This window comes from Leucopleurus acutus (assembly GCF_964270905.1).
Source record: "Leucopleurus acutus genome assembly, chromosome: X".
In the NCBI taxonomy this organism is placed as follows: domain Eukaryota; kingdom Metazoa; phylum Chordata; class Mammalia; order Artiodactyla; family Delphinidae; genus Leucopleurus; species Leucopleurus acutus.
The window spans coordinates 93,594,742-93,613,295 of record NC_139148.1 but is presented as its reverse complement, the minus strand read 5'-3'; the positions used below and the strand labels follow the sequence as shown (position 1 = coordinate 93,613,295).

Genomic DNA, 18,554 nt, shown 5'->3' with positions numbered 1-18,554 from the left:
TCCAAAGCTCAGACCACTGGGAGAATTTTGTAAACACCCACCTCCTTGGAAGGGCCCCCTCCCTTCCCCTCCCCACATAGGGTAGGTATGGCTTTGCTTCCTTTTGAAATTCTAGGCATTATAGGAGGGTCTAAATTCATCCATTTATTCAATCAGTCACTTCTTCTGTAGGTATTTCTTCGGCAGCAACTATGGGCAAAATAACAGTGCTCAGCCTTTGGATTACAGGAATGAATAAAACACGACCTTTTCCTTGAGAAGCTTTACAGACTCATAAATGACTACTTTAACAGCAGGCGGAGAGAAAGAATTCCACCTGTAGGACTAGAAGGAAGGAGTTGCAGCAGAATCTTTCCTGGGCCTGCCACTTCAATCCCAGCGCACAGGACTTTTTTTTTTTTTTTGGCTGCACCGCGCGGGCTTCTGAGATCTTCCCCGACCAGGGACTGAACCCTCGCCCCCTGCAGGGGAAGCAGAGAGTCTTGACCACCGGACCGCCAGGGAAGTTCACGCAAGGCTCCTTCTAGCGTCACCTTTGACTAGCTGGACCTCCTTGTCATCTTCAAGCAACCTTTCCTGCTCCTTCTGGGTATTAGCATTTCTTTCAAGACATTTTCTCTTTTCTGTCTACTGCCTATGTTCAGATTTTTCCCTCTGGAGGCCAGTGTGGCCTGTCATTATTCATATCCTCAGCTTCGAATTTTCAGCCAACTCCTAATTCAATGCCAAATTGATGGCAGGTGGGTGTCTCTCTTTTGTAAGCACATCAGAGGGCTTTCAGGCCACCAGAAAGCACATCACATCTGTAGAGACAGCCCAGTGTGCTGCAGCCCACGCTGAGAGCACCAGCTCTCAGGAGTCAGCCCTTGCATTAGGACCTGGACTCCCAAACTTATGTTCTCTGTGTCTTCAGCAAGCATGCAAGCTCTTTGAGGCCAGAGACCCTGCATTTCCCACAGCCTCTTGCACAGACCCTCAGAGTAGATGCATTTTATTTTATTTTATTTATTTATTTTCACTTGTGGGAGTTTTTTAAAAGGTTTTTTTTGATGTGAACCATTTTTAAAGGCTTTATTGAATTCATTACAATATTGCTTCTGTTTTATGTTTTGTTTTTTTGGCCACAAAGCATGTGGGATCTTAGCTCCCTGACCAGGGATCGAACCCACATCCCTTGCATTGGAAGGTGAAGTCTTAACCACTGGACTGCCAGGGAAGTCCCTGGATGCTTTCTATTTTATTTATTTTATTATTTTTTTTAACAGGGAAGTCCCTGGATGCTTTTTATTTTATTTTTTAAAATTATTTATTTATTTATGGTTGTGCTGGGTCTTAGTTGCGGCATGTGGGCTCCTTAGTTGTGGCATGCAAACTCTTAGTTGCAGCATGCATGTGGGATCTAGTTCCCTGACCAGGGATTGAACCCTGGCCCCCTGAATTGGGAGCTTGGAGTCTTAGCCATTGTGCCACCAGGGAAGTCCCCTTGGATGTATTTTAAACGCTTAAGGATTTGAACTGAAAAACTGGATTTACACCGAAGATATATTAGGAGGTGAGTATTAATGGCTTTTCAAAAGGATTCACTTTAGGAGTCCTTTGAAAGAGCAAAGGGCATACATGTAAATCATGGTTTTATTAACAAACGTGTATCTTTTTTGTGTGTGTGCTGTGTGGCATGGCTTGTGGGATTTTTAGTCCCCTGACCAAGGCCCTTGGCAGTGAGAATGCAGAGTCCTAACCACTGGACCACCAGGGAATTCCCAACAAAAGTCTATCTTAAAAGCAGCCCTGCCTGTTCCAGAAGATTTATCTCATAAAACAAAGTTCGCTGTTTTACCTTAGGATTTGCCTGGACCCTTTAGATGCATTTCACTCTCCTAGGGTGCCTGGGAGTTGGTTTCCTGTGAATATAGGGTTTATTGTACAAGTTCAGTATCCCAGTGAGTTAGAATCATCTGGGGATTTAAAAGAGATGGGAGATTTCAGCCCCCCTTGACAGAAGGGAATTAGATGAAAGCAGCAGGGCCAAGCAGGCTCTGTGGTCTGTTCTGGTGCTTAACTTTTATGAGTTGGGGAGTTCTCCCAGTTTAATTACTGATCTGAGGAGTGTTTGGGTGATGCTAGAAGTACTTGCCTTTGTCCAAAAAATGTTTAATGTAGAGAAAATGTGCTTTTTTTAAAAGCTAAAAGGCCCTCTAGTTCAACCCACTCCTTTTGTATGGCAAGACACTGATACTCAGAGAAGGGAAGCGAATGCCCAAGGTCACACAGCTAGTTCTTGGAAGAGCTGCAAGTAGAACCAAAATCTCCTGGCACCTAATGCAGCTCTGTTAACAGAGCCAAGCTAGCGTGGGCTCAGGGCTGCAGAAACTGCAAGTCAGATCAAAGCCTCTTCCATTGTTCAGCAGGAGGAACATCTGTCTGTTTTCGACTTGGCTCTTTGAATTTTTCCAGGTCCCTGGAGGCATACATGCCTGCTGTACCAGGTTAGAAAAGGGGCAGGAATGCTTGTCTTTGCCTCTCTTTCCTAGCAATTCCCCTGTCCTTGGGGGCCAAGGGTCATGCCACTGCCATATAGCATTTTTTCCCCTTTTTTCCTATAAACTGTACTAGGAAGCAGGAATTGTAGTTACCTCCAAGAAACTGCAAAACAGCCTGCCCATACTGCAGATTTATCTTCCAATTTAAATGAGGGGAATTCCCTGGCAGACCAGTGATTAGGACTCTGCACTTCCACTGCAGGGGGCACGGGTTTGATCCCTGGTTGGGGAACTGAGATCCTGTATGCTTTGTGGCTTGGCCAAAACAAAATTATTTTTTATATGAGGTAGGGAGAGACAGGTGGGCTTCTGAGTTTACAAGTGGGCAGGCTGAGGGATTGAGTGATTAGGGTTCTAGAGAAGGCGAAGAGAACACTGTTTACCTTGGTGGCTTCGACCCTCCCCACTGGCATAATCCCATAACTGAGAGAAGGAATTTCCAGCAGCCCCGTTACCAAGGTCACAGGCATGCATACCAATTAAAATATCAGATTCATTGCGTCCTGCATTGGATATGACTAAATCTCACTTTGTAGGAAGCCCTGAGGCACAGCATTATTGCTCTGTATGTTAATCAGATGGCTCAAAACCAAACATATGCCCATAAGACCAGTTTTTACTTGGGGAGAGGAAGAGGTCATTTTGAAGGGAGAACAGGCCTAGAGGGTTATTACCACGTAGGGCATTGAGAAGCCAGAAGAATGCTTGAGGGCCCAGGACATCCTGGCGAGAACAGGGGGTAGGGAAGGAACCAGGAGGTGGGAATCGAAGCCAGCTTTGCCTTCTAAGCCATCTTGCCATGATCTGAGAACTGAACTACCCCTGCCCCCCACCATGGGTCTTCAAAAATCGTTTCTCCGGCTGCCCTTGGCATGCTGCCATAGGTTGGCAAACCGCTAGGGTGGGAGTGGGATGCACGGGAACTAAACACTGGGCACGGTAGCTAGAACTCGAAGCTGTCACCGGGAAGCTGGCTAAGAGTTTGGAGTTGAAAGCCGTTTCCTGTGACCTAAGCCTAAATGATGAAAAAAACCGAGAAGTTCAAGCCTCCTTGAATTATAGCTGCTTCTAGCGAAGAGGATGAGAATGAAGAGAGGAGAGGAGGGTGTCAGAGAAACAAGCTGGGATATTGGCCAAAGGCCAAGAAGAGTCTTGGGTCTGCCTGACTGTGTCCACCCCAGGACGTGGGTCTTTACTGAGGTAGCAGGTGGGCTTCCCAATTTCAAAAGAAAGGCCCAAGAGGGAGGAGGCAGGCCTCAAATATGCCTTTTTTAGGGGAAGGTGGTTTTGACGGAAAATAATGGATATTTGAAGGAAACAGACACCCAGTTTTCTAGTGCTAGGCTCTTGGTGCAAGCTTAATTAGTTTCTGTGGACCAGCTGCAAACGGGGCGGTTCAATTTGTACTTGTTAAGCTCATATGGCTAGGATTTGGGATTTTTATAGCGGTTTTATTCAGCACCACATCATTAATCCTCCGAGCCTCAGAGAGAGGCTGAAAACTCAGTCATCTTCATTTTAGAGACGAGACCCAAGCAGGTGAAATGACTTGTATCCCATCATATGGCAAGTCAGCGGCTGGGCTGAAGATATGAGCCAAGCCCTGATTCTAGGGGGTACCGCTCACCTTAGTCCACATGGCCTCCCTGCTTTGCTTACTCATTACAGATGCGGAAATCTCGGCTGGCACAGAATCTGGCTCCCCTCAGTCTGTGCCTGGAGCTGACCCTGTGCTAAAGTGTATAAGAGGCAACACTGGGACTGAGAAGGAGGCTTTGATAACGCTGCCCCATCTCCTTCCTGGCACCCTGTTATGCCAGGTATCTCATCCCCAGAGAAGTGCCTGACCCCTACCTATGCCCAGATCCATGGAAATAGGCCAGTCCTAGATGTCCTCCCCTTGGGGCCCACACCACTAGTTAGTTTATCTGATGGACCCTGAGTGTGTCCAGCATTTCCACCAAAGCATCTCTGGGGTAGAGGAGAGTGAATCTGGACGCTGGGAAGGTGGACATGGGAATGAAACCAGAAGTATCAGGCACAAGTCTCAAGTGTCTTTGAAATGATGTTTTCTTTACAGGGTGTGCAACTTCTGCATTCCGATCCATATTTTTACATAAAAACATTGAAGAGGGCTTCCCTGGTGGCGCAGTGGTTGAGAGTCCGCCTGCCGATGCAGGGGACACGGGTTCGTGCCCCGGTCCGGGAGGATCCCACATGCCGCGGAGCGGCTGGGCCCTTGAGCCATGGCCGCTGAGCCTGCGCGTCCGGAGCCTGGGCTCCGCAACGGGAGAGGCCACAACAGTGAGAGGCCCGCGTACCGCAATAAAAAAAAAAAAAAAAAAAAAAAAAAAAAAAACATTGAAGATATCATTTGTGTGATATTTGCCTCCAAAATCTTTGAGAAAAATGCAAATGCATAAGGAGTATGGGTCACAGCCTTGGGAGCTCAGACCCCAATTTGAGGAACACAGGTGGGTCCCCTCATTTTGATGGTGGCTTTTTGGACACAGCTGCTCTACCCACAAATTTTCATGCACAGATACCACTCCACCCTCCTGGTTCCGAGAGGCATGTGGCACTAGGGCCGCCTGGCGAAGAGAGTCAGGTGGGCTTGCTGTATCCCACACCTCACACCCCAATGTTACCAATGTCTGGTTACCCACAGGCTGCCTGTACCCTGAACAACTGTTACAGGTTATCCTCTGATGAGTGTGGCTGCATCCATGCCTCTGTTTTCAGGGGAAGGGCTTCAGAGGCGGCACTGGGCTGAGTACTGCAGGGTAGCAGGTGAAATCTTGGGCTGGGCTTGGAAACCAACTGGCTTACCGCTTACCAGCTGTGTGACCTCAGGATAGGGATTTAGCCTCTCTAGGCTTCAGCTTTCTCCTAAGAAAAGTGGATATGCTCATAGTATCTCTCTCAAAGAATTGTTAAGGCGATTAAATAAGATCGTGGGGAATTCCCTGGCAATCCAGTGGTTAGGACTCTTTTTACTGCCGAGGGCACAGGTTAAATCCCTTGTCGGGGAACTAAGATCCTGCAAGCCTCTCGGCATGGCCAAAAAAAAAAAAAAAAAAAAGAAGAAATAAAACTTAAAAATAATGAGATTGTGGGGCTTCCCTGGTGGCGCAATGGTTAAGAATCCACCTGCCAACGCAGGGGACACGGGTTCGAGCCCTGGTCCGGGAAGATCCCACATGCTGCGGAGCAACTAAGCCAGTGCGCCACAACTACTGAGCCCGCGTGCCACAACTACTGAAGCCCACGTGCCTAGAGCCCATGCTCTACAACAAAAGAAGCCACCAGTGAAAAGCCCGCGCACCGCAATGAAGAGTATCCCCCGCTCACTGCAACTAAAGAAAACCCACACGCAGCAATGAAGACCCAACACAGCCAAAAATAAAAATAAATAAAATAAACTTTTAAAAAGTGAGATTTTGCATGTAAAGTACTTAACACAGTGCCTGGCATAGGGTAAATGCTTGTACACAGTTGTTTGTGCACATTTAAGGGCAGCAGTCAAGTTTTCTGTGTTGTGCAAGGCTCCCGACCTACTACAGCCACATATCCCTTTCAGCCGAAGCAGTGAACATAGGAATGAGGAGTCAACATGCAGAAGGACGGACATCACAGACAGGAGGGCAGGGAAGCTCAAACTGAGCACATTGCTAAGTGGTAGGTCTAGAACCTGCAGCTGGAAACGTCAGCGAGGGTGTCAGAGGATGTCCCTGTGATGCTGGGAGCGTGGGCAGCACTTGATGCGTGGGCACGTGGTCATGAGTGGGAAGCAGTTGCTAGAAACCCAAAGTGAAACAAGCAGTTCTGTACTTGTGAGAAGGCAGGCCTCCATAATTTCCACCTAATGGTGGCTTCCAGGAGGTCAGGGCATTGAATCCAAGAGACCCGCCTGGAATCTGGAATCCAGGACATTTTGCCCCGGCCCGAGACTGAACCCTCAGAGGCCATTTCCTCCCACTCCATGGAGGACCTCCTCCTTGCTCCAGACACACCCACACTCTGGCTTCCAGCCTACAGGATGGGGCATGGGGTGCAGTTATTACTGCCATCCTAGTGGCTGTTTGGAGGAATTTGATCCTAAGACATTATGCTAAATTCATGCTTCTTCCCAGTGCGGGCAGCTGATCCTTCCCCGCCCCTTGGGCAGTAAAGCTCTGGCTGAGGCAGGTCCTTTCAAATCATTGTTGATGAAATTGCCTATTATCCGCAGTGCCTTGACAACAGCTTGGAAAAAATGTGACTGTCCCAGCACCACAGGCATCCTGGGCCCACACCAATAGCATGAACCCATTTTCCTTGAATGGACTGAAGTTGGAAAGGCAGGAGTCAGGCTCTGGGGATTTGTGTCAGGTATGGGATGGCTGGAGAGCTTCAGCTTCAGGCTCCAGCTCAGGCCAAAGCTGGTGAGCAAGATACTGGGGGGAAGATGTCCCTGCCAGCCCCCACTCAGGGCTCCCAGCTCTGCAGAGAAAGGCCCTGGGACCACAGAAAAGGAGCTTGGGGAGTTGGCAAAGCTTTTGGAAAGTAGTTGGTGAAACTCAGCTGAGTGCGTGGGACGCTGGGTGATGGACCTGTCTCATCTTTGATAGGAGGATGCCAGGCTGCCTGGCCTCGTCCAACTGCACTGAGCTGGATTAGTCATTCCCAGAGGAGAGAGGACCCTTCTCACGAGGTACAGAGGTCTGGGAGGACTCACTCACGGCAGTCATCTCATTCAACACTCATGCATTCAACAAATACTTATTGAAGAACTACTATGTGCCGGGTGGGTACCGGGTGGGTGGGTACCCAGAGTATAGAACCGAATAAGAATGCTTTCTGACTTTAAGGAATTACCAGTGTAGTTCAGGAGCCCAAGTTTCTGGACTGTCCAGTCAGGTCGTCTTGAGTGGTGGCAGGCCTCACTTTATACTGGCACCAACTTCCTGAGTCCCAACGTGATGTTGTGGGACAGTATCCCTGGCAGGCACATCCCTGATGGGCAGCTCCCAGTCTGACTGTGTTGTCTCTGGCTCCTCCTCCATGCTTGGCTTCCAAACCACTATATATATATTTTTAATTTTTTAATTTTATTTATTTATTCATTCATTTATTTTTAATTTTTTGAATTTTTGAATTTTATTTTATTCATTTTTTATATACCAGGTTCTTATTAGTTATCTATTTTATACATATTAGTGTACATATGTCAATCCCAATCTCCCAATTCATCCCACCACCACCACCCCCTTTCCCCCCTTGGTGTCCATACGTTTGTTCTCTACATCTGTGTCTCTATTTCTGCCCTACGAACCGGTTCATCTGTACCATTTTTAGAGATTCCACATATACGCATTAATATACGATATTTGTTTTTCTCTTTGACTTACTTCACTCTGTATGACAGTCTCTAGATCCATCCACGTCTCTACAAATGACCCAATTTCGTTCCTTTTTATGGCTGAGTAATATTGCATTGTATATATGTACCACATCTTCTTTACCCATTTGTCTATTGACAGACACTTAGGTTGCTTCCATGTCCTGGCTATTGTAAATAGAGCTGCAATGAACATCGTGGTACATGCCTCTTTTTGAATTATGATTTTCTCAGGGTATATGTCCAGTAGTGGGATTGCTGGGTCATATGGTAATTCTATTTTTAGATTTTAAGGAACCTCCATACTGTTCTCCATAGTGGCTGTATCAATTTACATTCCCACCAACAGTGCAAGAGGGTTCCTTTTTCTCCACACCCTCTCCAGCATTTACTTTTTGTAGATTTTTTGATGATGGCCATTCTAACTGGTGTGAGGTGATACCTCATTGTAGTTTTGATTTGCATTTCTCTAATAATAGTGATGTTGAGCATCTTTTCATGTGTTTGTTAGCCATCTGTATGTCTTCTTTGGAGAAATGTCTATTTAGGTCTTCTGCCCATTTATTGAATGGGTTGTTTGTTTTTTTAATATTGAGCTGTATGAGCTGTTTATATATTTTGGAGATTAATCCTTTGTCCATAGATTCATTTGCAGAGTTCGTTTGGAAGAGTTTGAGAAGGATGGGTGTTAGCTCTTCTCTAAATGTTTGATAGAATTCACCCGTGAAGACATGTGGTCCTGGGCTTTTGTTTGTTGGAAGATTTTTAATCACAGTTTCAATTTCATTACTTGTGATTGGTCTGTTCATATTTTCTATTTCTTCCTCGTTCAGTCTTGGAAGGTTATACCTTTCTAAGACTTTGTCTATTTCTTCCAGGTTGTCCATTTTATTGGCAGAGTTGCTTGTAGTAGTCTCTTAGGATGTTTTGTATTTCTGTGGTGTCTGTTGTAACTTCTCTTTTTTCATTTCTAATTTTACTGATTTGAGTCCTCTCCCTTTTTCTTGATGAATCTGGCTAAATGTTTATCAATTTTGTTTATCTTCTCAAAGAACCATCTGTTATTTTTATTGATCTTTGCTATTGTTTTCTTTGTTCTTATTTCATTTATTTTTGCTCTGATCTTTATGATTTCTTTCCTTCTACTAACTTTAGGTTTTGTTTGTTCTTTGTTCTCTAGTTCCTTTAGGTGTAAGGTTAGATTGTTTATTTGAGATGTTTCTTATTTCTTGAGGTAGGCTTTTATTGCTATAAACTTCCCTCTTAGAACTGCTTTTGCTGCATCCCATAGGTTTTGGATCTTCGTGTTTTCACTGTCCTTTGTCTCTAGGTATTTTTTGATTTCCTCTTTGATTTCTTCAGTGATCTCTTGGTTATTTAGTAACGTATTTTTTAGCCTCCGTATGTTTTTTTTTTTGCGGTTTTTTTCCCCCTGTAATTGATTTCTAATCTCATAGCATTGTGGTTGGAAAAGATGCTTGATATGATTTCAATAATCTTAAATTTACTGAGGCTTGAGCATTCTGTCTTCCAGGTCACTTATCCGTTCTTCTGCCTCAGTTATTCTGCTATTGATTCCTTCTTGTGTATTTTGCATTTCAGTTATTGTATTGTTTATCTGTTTGTTTGCTCTTTAATTCTTCTAGGTGTTTGTTTTTTAATTATTCTAGGTCTTTGTTAAACAATGTTAAACATTTCTTGCATCTTCTCGATCTTTGCCTCCATTCTTTTTCCGAGGTCCTGTATCATCTTCACTATCATTATTCTGAATTCTTTTTCTGGAAGGCTGCCTATCTCCACTTCATTTAGTTGTTTTTAAGTTTTTTTTTAATATAAATGTATGTATTTTATTTATTTTTGGCTGCATTGGGTCTTCGTTGCTGCATGCGGGCTTTCTCTAGTTGCGGTGAGTGGGGGCTACTCTTCATTGTGGTGCATGGCTTTCTCATTGAGGTGGCTTCTCTTGTTGTGGAGCACGGGCTTTAGGCGCGTGGGCTTCAGTAGTTGTGGCTTGTGGGTTCTAGAGTGCAGGCTCAGTAGTTGTGGCACACGGTCTTAGTTTCTCCTTGGCATGTGGGATCTTCCCGGACCAGGGATCGAACCCATGTCCCCTGCACTGGTAGGCAGATTCTTAACTGCTGTGCCACCAGGGAAGCCCCATTTAATTGTTTTTCTGGGGTTTTATCTTGTTCCTTCATCTGGTACAAAGTCCTCTGCCTTTTCACTTTGTCTGTCTTTCTATGAATGTGGTTTTCCTTCCACAGGCTGCAGAATTTTAGCTCTTCTTGCTTCTGCTGTCTGCCCTCTCCCAAACCACTTTAGCCACGACTTTTGCAAACATGAGAAAAAGCATCTGTGCCCAAGCTGTGGAAGGAAGTTACTCATCAGGGCTACTGTAAATGGTTGTATAGTTTGTACAACCGGCCATCAAAGTAAGTGGGGCTGAAATTACCAAGACCTGTGCTCACAGGTCTAGCATCACCCAGAGGACTGTTTTTTTCTTGTTGCTGTTGTTTTCTAATTCATCACGGTGGGTAGGTCCCGCAGGGAGAATCTTTTTCTAGTTGGCACAAAGGCATCTCATAGGCTAGAGGGGACCTGTGATTACCAGAAGGACCTAGAACAGGAGAAATAGAATCATCACCCACCATTAGGTAACTCTCTGAAAAGCCGGAGAAGTCAGCTCTGCTTAGGTCCTGCTGCTTCTATTGTATGGAAATACCCTCTCCCAAGAAATCGCCAGAGGCCATTGCAAGGGATTGGCTAGCCTGAGCTACAAGGCAGTCAAGCTACGTACTGAGGTGACTGGGAACATTTCAGAGGGAGAGGCCCCATTTCCCAAAGCAACTTGAGAGCTGACCTGAATCCCTATCTCCCAATTCCCAGGCTGTCCGGTGCTGAGGAGCACATTGTTTTTATGTGCCCAGCCCACCCATCAGCTCTGAGGTCACAGCCATGGTGGCCAGGTGAGCCAAAGGACCCAAGGTCAAGAGAAAGGAGTAGACAGTATCCAACTCCCGTGACCAACAGGAGACTTCTAAGACGGGCAAAGGGGAGGCGGGAGGAGCAGGATCCTCATCTCTCCTCAACCACCAGGGCCCAGGTAGATGGGCGCAGAGGCCCGGGGGAGCACCCAGCAACCAACAATTCAAGGACACAAGGACACCCACACAGAGGCACTGCAAAGACTTATTGGGATAGTAAGATGAATAGATTTAATCATTCTTGTTTGAAAAACAAGACATAAATTAGTATAATATAGAATTTATATATTTTATGTAGTATATATACTATATACAGACATTAGAAAATATGTTCTCTCCATGAAGCCGAGGGAGAGGTGAAGGATGGCGGTGGAATGAATGACACAGGCGGGGCCTGAGTGGTGAAGGGGCAGGATCAAGATGTTGGGAGAAGAGGCAGACCACGTCAGCAGGCAGGGTCGCAGAGGTTGCGGGGGGCAACGGTTCCCCACTGGCTGCATCTCTGGCCCATTAAACAACTTGGTCCTGTGGGAGGAGAGGCAAGGAAGAGGGGGGCTGGCTTTTGCAGAAGGAGCTCCCCTAATCCTTGCCGGGAGGAAGCGCCACTCAGGGGGTCCTTTATCGCACTCGGGGACACCAAGGATGGGTGGGGGTTAAGCACAGTGTACATCTTTATAAAACTCACATAAGAACGGAAGGTTTCACGTAAGCCTCTCACGGAATGATGAAAGAGAGGCAGACACAGGGCACGAGCTTGTGGGAAATGGGGGGTATGGACAGGTGGATGAGAAGCAATCTATACAGAAGAAACATTGGCTTTCTTTGTTCCCTACAATGGGCAATTAGTAGGGACTCCGTGTCTTCACTCCCAGGAACGCTGTAGTGGGGGCGGTGACGGCAGCAGATGTGTGTCAAGGAGGATGCTAAACAGTGTGGATTCCCTTCCAGATGACTCCGGGGGAGTGGGGGGGGGGAAGAGAGAGAGAGAGAGAGAGAGAGAGAGAGAGAGAGAGAGAGAGAGAGGTGCCGGACTGCACCAGGTAAGGCGCTCAGCTTCTTTTCTTAGAGAGACAAATCCACAGGGTCAATACACAGCCAAAAGCATATACTCAGGGTTAACATATCACGCTAGCTTCCAGAAGTTTAAGATATAGTCATCAACAGCCCCCCTGACCCCTCCCCCCCACCCCCACCCCCCACCCCCCACCCCCCATCTGTAGCTAAGTCGGACTCCTAAGGACAGTCTGTCTGGTAGAAAGATGTTGAGAGGAGCCGCACGCCGGCAGCGACAGCCCCTGCGCTGGGCTGGGCCAGGCGGGCTCTGAGGCCTGCGCTGGGTCTCCCCAGCGCAGACGTGTTCACCAGGTACCTTACCCAGAATGAGCGGGGTGATCCCAGATGCTTGCTCCCTAGTGGACTGAGCCGCCCTGCCTGTCAGCGAGGGGCAGGGCACTTTGGGGATGGCTGGTGTGGAGCTACTGGGCCCGGGGGCGAGCGCTCCCTGAGGCCGCCAGCCTGCTGGGCCGGCCACAAACAGCTGAGCGCGGCTGTTTTCTGCAGACCCACTACCTGGGCACAAGCCCTCCGGGGTGGCTCCTGCCGAGTTAGTGTGAGCCCAGGGTGGGTGGGCACGTCTGGACTGCGTGCCCGAGCCTCTCCGCTCGCTCGGCGCTGTGGCCTGCTGCTACTGCCACTGCTCCCCAGAGGGGCACAGGAGCCAAGAGGAGCTCAAGGCCCACGGGCCCCCTGCTTCAGGCCCGCCTCCCTCCGGCTACCACGATGGAGCAGGAAGCGGACCTGACGTCACGTCTCAGCCCTAGAGAAGAGAGGCAATACAGATCTGCAGCGGGCGTAGTGACGGGGGAGGGGGGGCCTTGGCCCTCACAGTGACGCCCAGAGGCCAGGGAAGGGGTGAGGATACCCAGGGTGGCAGTTACCCGGAGCCCTCAGGGACAGCCTCAATGCACGGAGCTGTCACTCCCTGGAGACTGAGGGCTCTGGGACCCTGACTGGCCCAGCAGACACCTATACTCACCACAAGATGCAAACACCACAAAGCTCAAACCTGGGGCCACGGTTAGGGAAGGGGGGCAGGCCCGGGCAGATGGCCTACTTGATAAGGGTTTTTAAGGAGCGGGTGAATGTGCTCATAACAGTCGCTGAAGTGGGGGAGCCCGGCGTGTGCCCCGCGGCTGCTGCCTGCTGCTGCTGCTTAAGGCTCCGGGCGGTGGACTCCTCGGCTGCGCGCAGCAGGAAGGTGTAGTTCCTCACCACCTCTTCCACCTTGGCCAGCAGCTCTTGGCGCTGGGCCTCAGAGCGCACGATGAACACCAGCCGCACGAACGTCTCAATGAGGCTGCTCAGCACCTGGAAGCTGCCCGTGATGGCCGCCAGCATGTGAGTGGGGCTCTTGTCCACGTTGGCCACGCGGCGGCAGGAGGCCCGGAGCTCCTTGAACTTGAGAGCCAGCTCGAGCTTGTACTCAGAGATCTGGGAGACGTAGGGCTTGGGGGCGCGGGCCTCGGGGCTGGCCACGCACTGCCTCAGGACCGTCAGCAGCTCGTTGGTGTCCAGCCGGGCGGCCAGGAAGCCGTCAGGCAGGCCGTAGGCATGGGCCCGCAGGGCGTTGATCTTGGCCAGGCTCCCCTCGAAGGTGGACACCCGCAGGTCGATCTCCTGGGTGCGGGAGGCCTCCGGGCTGCTGCAGGTGGCGGCATCCAGCACCTGCAGGGTCCTGCTCACCACGGGCACCACCTGTTCGTCCAGCTTCATGCCGGGCAGGATCTTCATGGGGATGGAGTAGGAGAGCTCGTCCTTGCCATCGCTGGTGTCATCCGCCATGTCGCACTTGCGGTAGTAGAAGCAGTAGCGGATGGAGCAGCACTTGCCACTCTCGCTGTCCTCGTCCAGCTCCGCGGGCTTCCGGTACACCTCTTCCGGCAGTGAGAACACGGCCATCTGTCTGGGGCCTTTGGTCTCAGGGGCAACGTGGACGTAGGAGGGGTCTCCCAGGGTCGGGGATTCCAGCGACATGCTTTTGGGACCCACGCCTAGGGGGAGGCCTGCCTCTACCTCCCTGGCCTCCCTGGGCAGCATGCCCAGGGGTGGGTGCGGGTAGACGTCCGAGGTCAGCGAGGCCCTGTCGCCCTGGTCCAGCTCACTGATGCTGTAGCGGCGCATCAGTTTCCTGTAGTTGGGAGCTCCTAGACACTCGCCCCCCGAGGCACATGTGGTCAGGCATGAAACCCCGCTCTCAGGGTCCGATCGGCACTCTCGGGATTCCAGGCTGGTGGAGCGGATGCGCCGGACACTGGTGGGGCTGCCGAGGCTCAAGCCTAGGCCGGCCTCTGGCTGCCTCTGGGTCGGGGGGACCCTGTCCCTCTCCCTCCCCCGGAGGCCGGGCACCGGCGTCTGGGGAGCCTGAGGCCGGGCCCCCCGGCACATGCGCTTGCAATCACAGCTGCGCCTCTGCTCTCGGGACATGCCGGGCCCCTGCTGCACGGGGCTGCTGCGGAGCTGGCAGCTGCAGCGGCCTGGAGCTGGGGGTTGCAGGTACTCGGTGCCCGACAGCTCCCCCTGGCTTGGTGGCTTGAGAAGTTCCTCAAGGAACTCCAGCTCATACTGCTTCACCTTCTGCAGCTGGGCCTGCCGCTCATCGGTCTCCTTCTTCTGGCGGGTTGGGAAGGTGGCAGAGAATAAGTTGCGGAGCCGGAAAGGGCCCCGGGACGATTTGGGCTTGGTGGGGCCTTCTGAGGCCAAGTGGGCTCCATCCAGGGTCGTTTCAATCTTTCTGGAGGGCATGGTGCTCACCTGCCGGCTGGCAGCCTGAGGCCTCAGCGGGCTCTGGCCTCGCTGCTGACAGCTGGGGCTCTGGCCTCGCGGCGGACAGCTGGGGCTCTGCAGAACCATGGGGTAGCCGGCTCGGGGGACCAGGCTGGTGTCTTCATGCTTGCTGCTTTGGGGGGTGCTCTCCAGCTGCCCCTTCTCCCCCTGGCCGGAGACGGTGCCCTGCTTGTGCAGGGAAGGCTTAGCACCCTCAGGCCCGCCCTTGCCCACCACCTCCCCGGTACCTTGCTTGCCCACTGACTCTCGACTCACTCGAGAAAGATAGCTTTTGGGAGGGAAACTTTGAATAGGCAGCCTGTCCTCTTGTGAGGAGAGGTGCAGGCTATCAGCTCGGCTGCCTGTGGGCGCTCTGGAGCCGGAAGAGACTTCTGGGCTCAGCTGCGGCTGGGAATTCCGTGAGGCCTCTGGAGCACTGGGACTCATTTTGAACTTAAGATTCTTATTGGCACTGCCGCTCATCATGCTAACTTCTGGCCTTCCCATGCTGACCTCTGACCTCCCCATGCTGGCCTCTAACCTCTCCCCACTGTTGGGGGTGCTCCCCAAGGCCCCGCCAGGGGCAGACAGACTCTTAGTATGAACCACCTGCTGTAGGGCGGCCGAGATGATGGCTGGGGTCACACTGCCCTTTGGGTCCAGGATAAGCTTGGGGCTCAACCTGACCTCCTTGGGCAGGCTCTCCCTTAGCTCAGAGACCTGCTCTTCACTGAGAGACGGTGTGGCCGCCCTCAGTGACATCTCTAGGCCCACCCGAGTGTGGCCAGGCCCTTTGTCCTCAGGAACTGGGGACAGCAGGCTCAGATTCTTCTGCTCACTCAGCTGAGGGGACAGTGCTGGGTGCACAGCCAGGGCGTACGTTCGCTCGTTCTGTGGCTGCGCCTCTGACGGGGGCACCTTCCTCCGAGCACCAGGGGCGCCAGGACTCTGGCCTGTGACAGCTGGCTGGAGGGATGGGTTGGGATCCGGGCGCCCGAGAGAGTAAGGGGCCGTGAGAACGGCCTGGGCTGCACAGCTCTGGATCCGGAAGGGCAGGTCCTTGCGGGCCAGGAGGCTGTCCTTGTTGAGATGCTGGGCCAGGAAGTAGGTGGTATTCTGGTGTTGCTTCATGGCTGACATCACCTCTGACATGTCCGTGAGCTCCGAAGAGTTGGTTTCATGGCCCGAGTCCAGCGACGATTCAGGGGTGATTGTGGCCAGCACAATCAGACCTGGAGGGACAGGGATAGGGTCTGCAGCATTTACTCGTGTCAAGTCCTTTCCAACCATATGTAGAGAGTCTATGAGGGTCAAGGTTAGTCAGCAGGATTTCAAGCTGGAAAAAACCAGTCAGGCCTGGGGGGCCTGCAGGGCTGAGGGTGGGAGGTCGGGAGGGGAGGGGACAAAGAAAGGCAAACTGGGAGAGGGGTGATGAAGGGCTGGAATCCGAGAGAGAAACAAAAGAGGCCTAGAGAAGATCTGGGCAGTTTGATGGCAAATTAACATGCAGATCACAGGCAAAACAACATGCTAATCATCACTATTTTTAGATTCAACAGCTAGGAAATTTTTGTTAATTGTCCTGAAGAGAGCCAGCAAAGAGAGCTCCCTCTCTCTCTGGCCCTCCTCATCTGGCCAGGCCTGCCTACAGTCCCTGCAGCTGAGGCCATTTAGCTGAGCTCAACCTGGCTATCACATGGGCCTCTAGCCTGGGAGCAGCCAGTGCTTGGAGCTCCAGACTCTGAGCAAAGAGAAATGCCAGGCCTGGGGGCCGAACACATGGGGGCTGCCCGACACCAAGGATGCGCTCACATACAGAAAAGGCAGGTACTCGCTCTGGTCAGCGAGGCTCCCTCTGACCCCAATTGCTTCACCCTCTCTGTCCACACTTGCCCTCGCCTCACAGGCTTTCTCATATGCCTTATTCCTCCCTATTTCCTTCCTGTCACTGTATCGCTGACCTCTTTGTTTGAAGGCATATGTGTGTGGAAGGATGTACGTGTGACTATGGGTGCATGTCTGACATCCGTGTTTGTCTACAAGATGGATGTATGTGGGTCTATAACAGGGAATAGCATGCATGCTGTATAGTCTGCCCACCGAATAATAATAACAATGATAGTGGCTACCACTTACAGAGTCCTTACTATGTGCTAGGAAGCGTTTATGTACTTTGCATGAACGATCTCATTTAATCCTCACAACAACCCTACGTGATAGGACTATTGTTGTCAAATCCATTGAAGATGACAAAAGTGAGGCTCAGAGAGGGTTAAGTGCCAAAGCAAAGGTGACACTGAAAGTGGTGAAGAAGCCAGGACTTGGATGCGTCTGAGAGCCAAAGCTCTTAGGCGGATAAAGGTCTCAGCCCTGAGCGGTGAGGGCTCCTGGCTCCCCTGATCCCAGGTCCCTAGGTGGTTAGTTGGTCATTTTGTTTTTCTTCCAGTCATATGCATGCTGGATGTTCTTTGCCTGTCTTCTATATGTCTCACAATCTTGCTCTGATCCTCCATCCTGGCCTGGCTCCGTAGCTGTCACGGCCCCAATCCCTGGGGTCCATCGGCAAGACATTTCCAAAGCGATAGGAATGGTGAGAGCAAGAGAGCTCTAGCGGGGGCTGAGCAGTAGATCCCTGCCGCAACTTCGTCGCTCCCCCGACCCTACCTGAACTGTCTCTGGCCCATCCACTGCCCTGACACACCATGCTGACTTTGACCTCTGCTTGGGAAGAAGAAATGTCACCTGCTGGGTCTGCCTGGCCAGGAGAAGGAAAGGGAGGCAAGAGGGAGGAGGAACGCGCTGTTACCTGCAGTCTGAGGGGCTGGGGGGTGTGGTCCATCCTCTGAGGCTGCCAGGGCTTCCAGAGCCTGCAGAGTGGACACCAGGGCATCATCTAGCTCCTGGGCATGATCTCGGACTGTCCGGGTCTGCACGCTGTCAATCAGTGTCACCGGAATCTCATCGTACAGGAGCCCACGCAGGTGGCGTCCTTGCTCCTGGCTCTGGACGGCCCGGCGCTTGGGGTCCTCTTCATCAGAACTGTTGTCTCGGAAACCAGGAGGTGGGGCAGCAATGGAAGGCAACAGCGAAGTGCTCTCATCTTCCTCCTCTTCCTCCTCCTCACTCCCGGGGGGTGGGAGGGACATCAAGTCTACCATATTGTCACGAGAGGAGCCAGACCTCCCACCTTTGCGAGGGCCCAGCTGCTCCTGGAGTTTGGCTTTGCAAGAGTCACAGTAGAAATTCAGGGCTTCAGCCCCAAGGGAATTGTCCAAAGTGTAGGAACGGGCCCTGCTGGCGCAAGGCTCATGGTCTAGGCTAGCTGCATCAAAGTCATCAGGGATCACATAACCTTGGCCAGAACTCTTGGACGTGGGGTCAGACTTGGTCCGGGGCCTGGTCTCCTCAAAGAAGATTAAGTTCTCATTGACATCTGTCCGGCTTTCCTGATCCTTCCTTTGTTCCCGCATGTGGAGGTAGCAAAAGCTGACAAGCTCAGAGTCGGCAGGCGGGGGCGTGCAGCGGCTCGACTTCCTGGGGCTGGTGCCCATGCTGCCCACATAACTACTCTCCTTTTTCCCCAGGTGGCCCCCAGTGACAGGGCGGTGGGCGCTGTGCATGTAATCTAAACCCAGAAAGAGAATCAACACATGAGCCCTGGTGCTGAGGACTGTGGCTGAGTTTCCTTGGAGTCTCGGGCCTGGGTCTCTGGAGCCCAGTTGGGTGGTAGGTACTGAGAGGGATCACTATCTGGCTGCTGGAGAGGAGGGCAAGGGGCAGCCATGCTGCTGCTGCCCCTGAAAGTAAAGTGAGTGGAATCAAATGGCC

General features: G+C 51.1%; 1 protein-coding gene across 1 annotated transcript in view; it reads right to left on the bottom strand.

Annotated features, from left to right (window-relative positions):
• Positions 1-13,013: 13,013 nt before the first annotated feature.
• FRMPD3 (FERM and PDZ domain containing 3) overlaps positions 13,014-18,554 on the bottom strand; it is a gene marked incomplete at both ends in the record, with an annotated part of 44,198 nt that continues 38,657 nt past the window's right edge. The window contains 2 exons of the mRNA XM_082864625.1: positions 13,014-15,958; positions 17,533-18,351. Of these exons, the coding sequence (XP_082720751.1) occupies positions 13,014-15,958; positions 17,533-18,351 (3,764 nt within the window). The remainder of the gene's footprint in view (positions 15,959-17,532; positions 18,352-18,554) is intronic.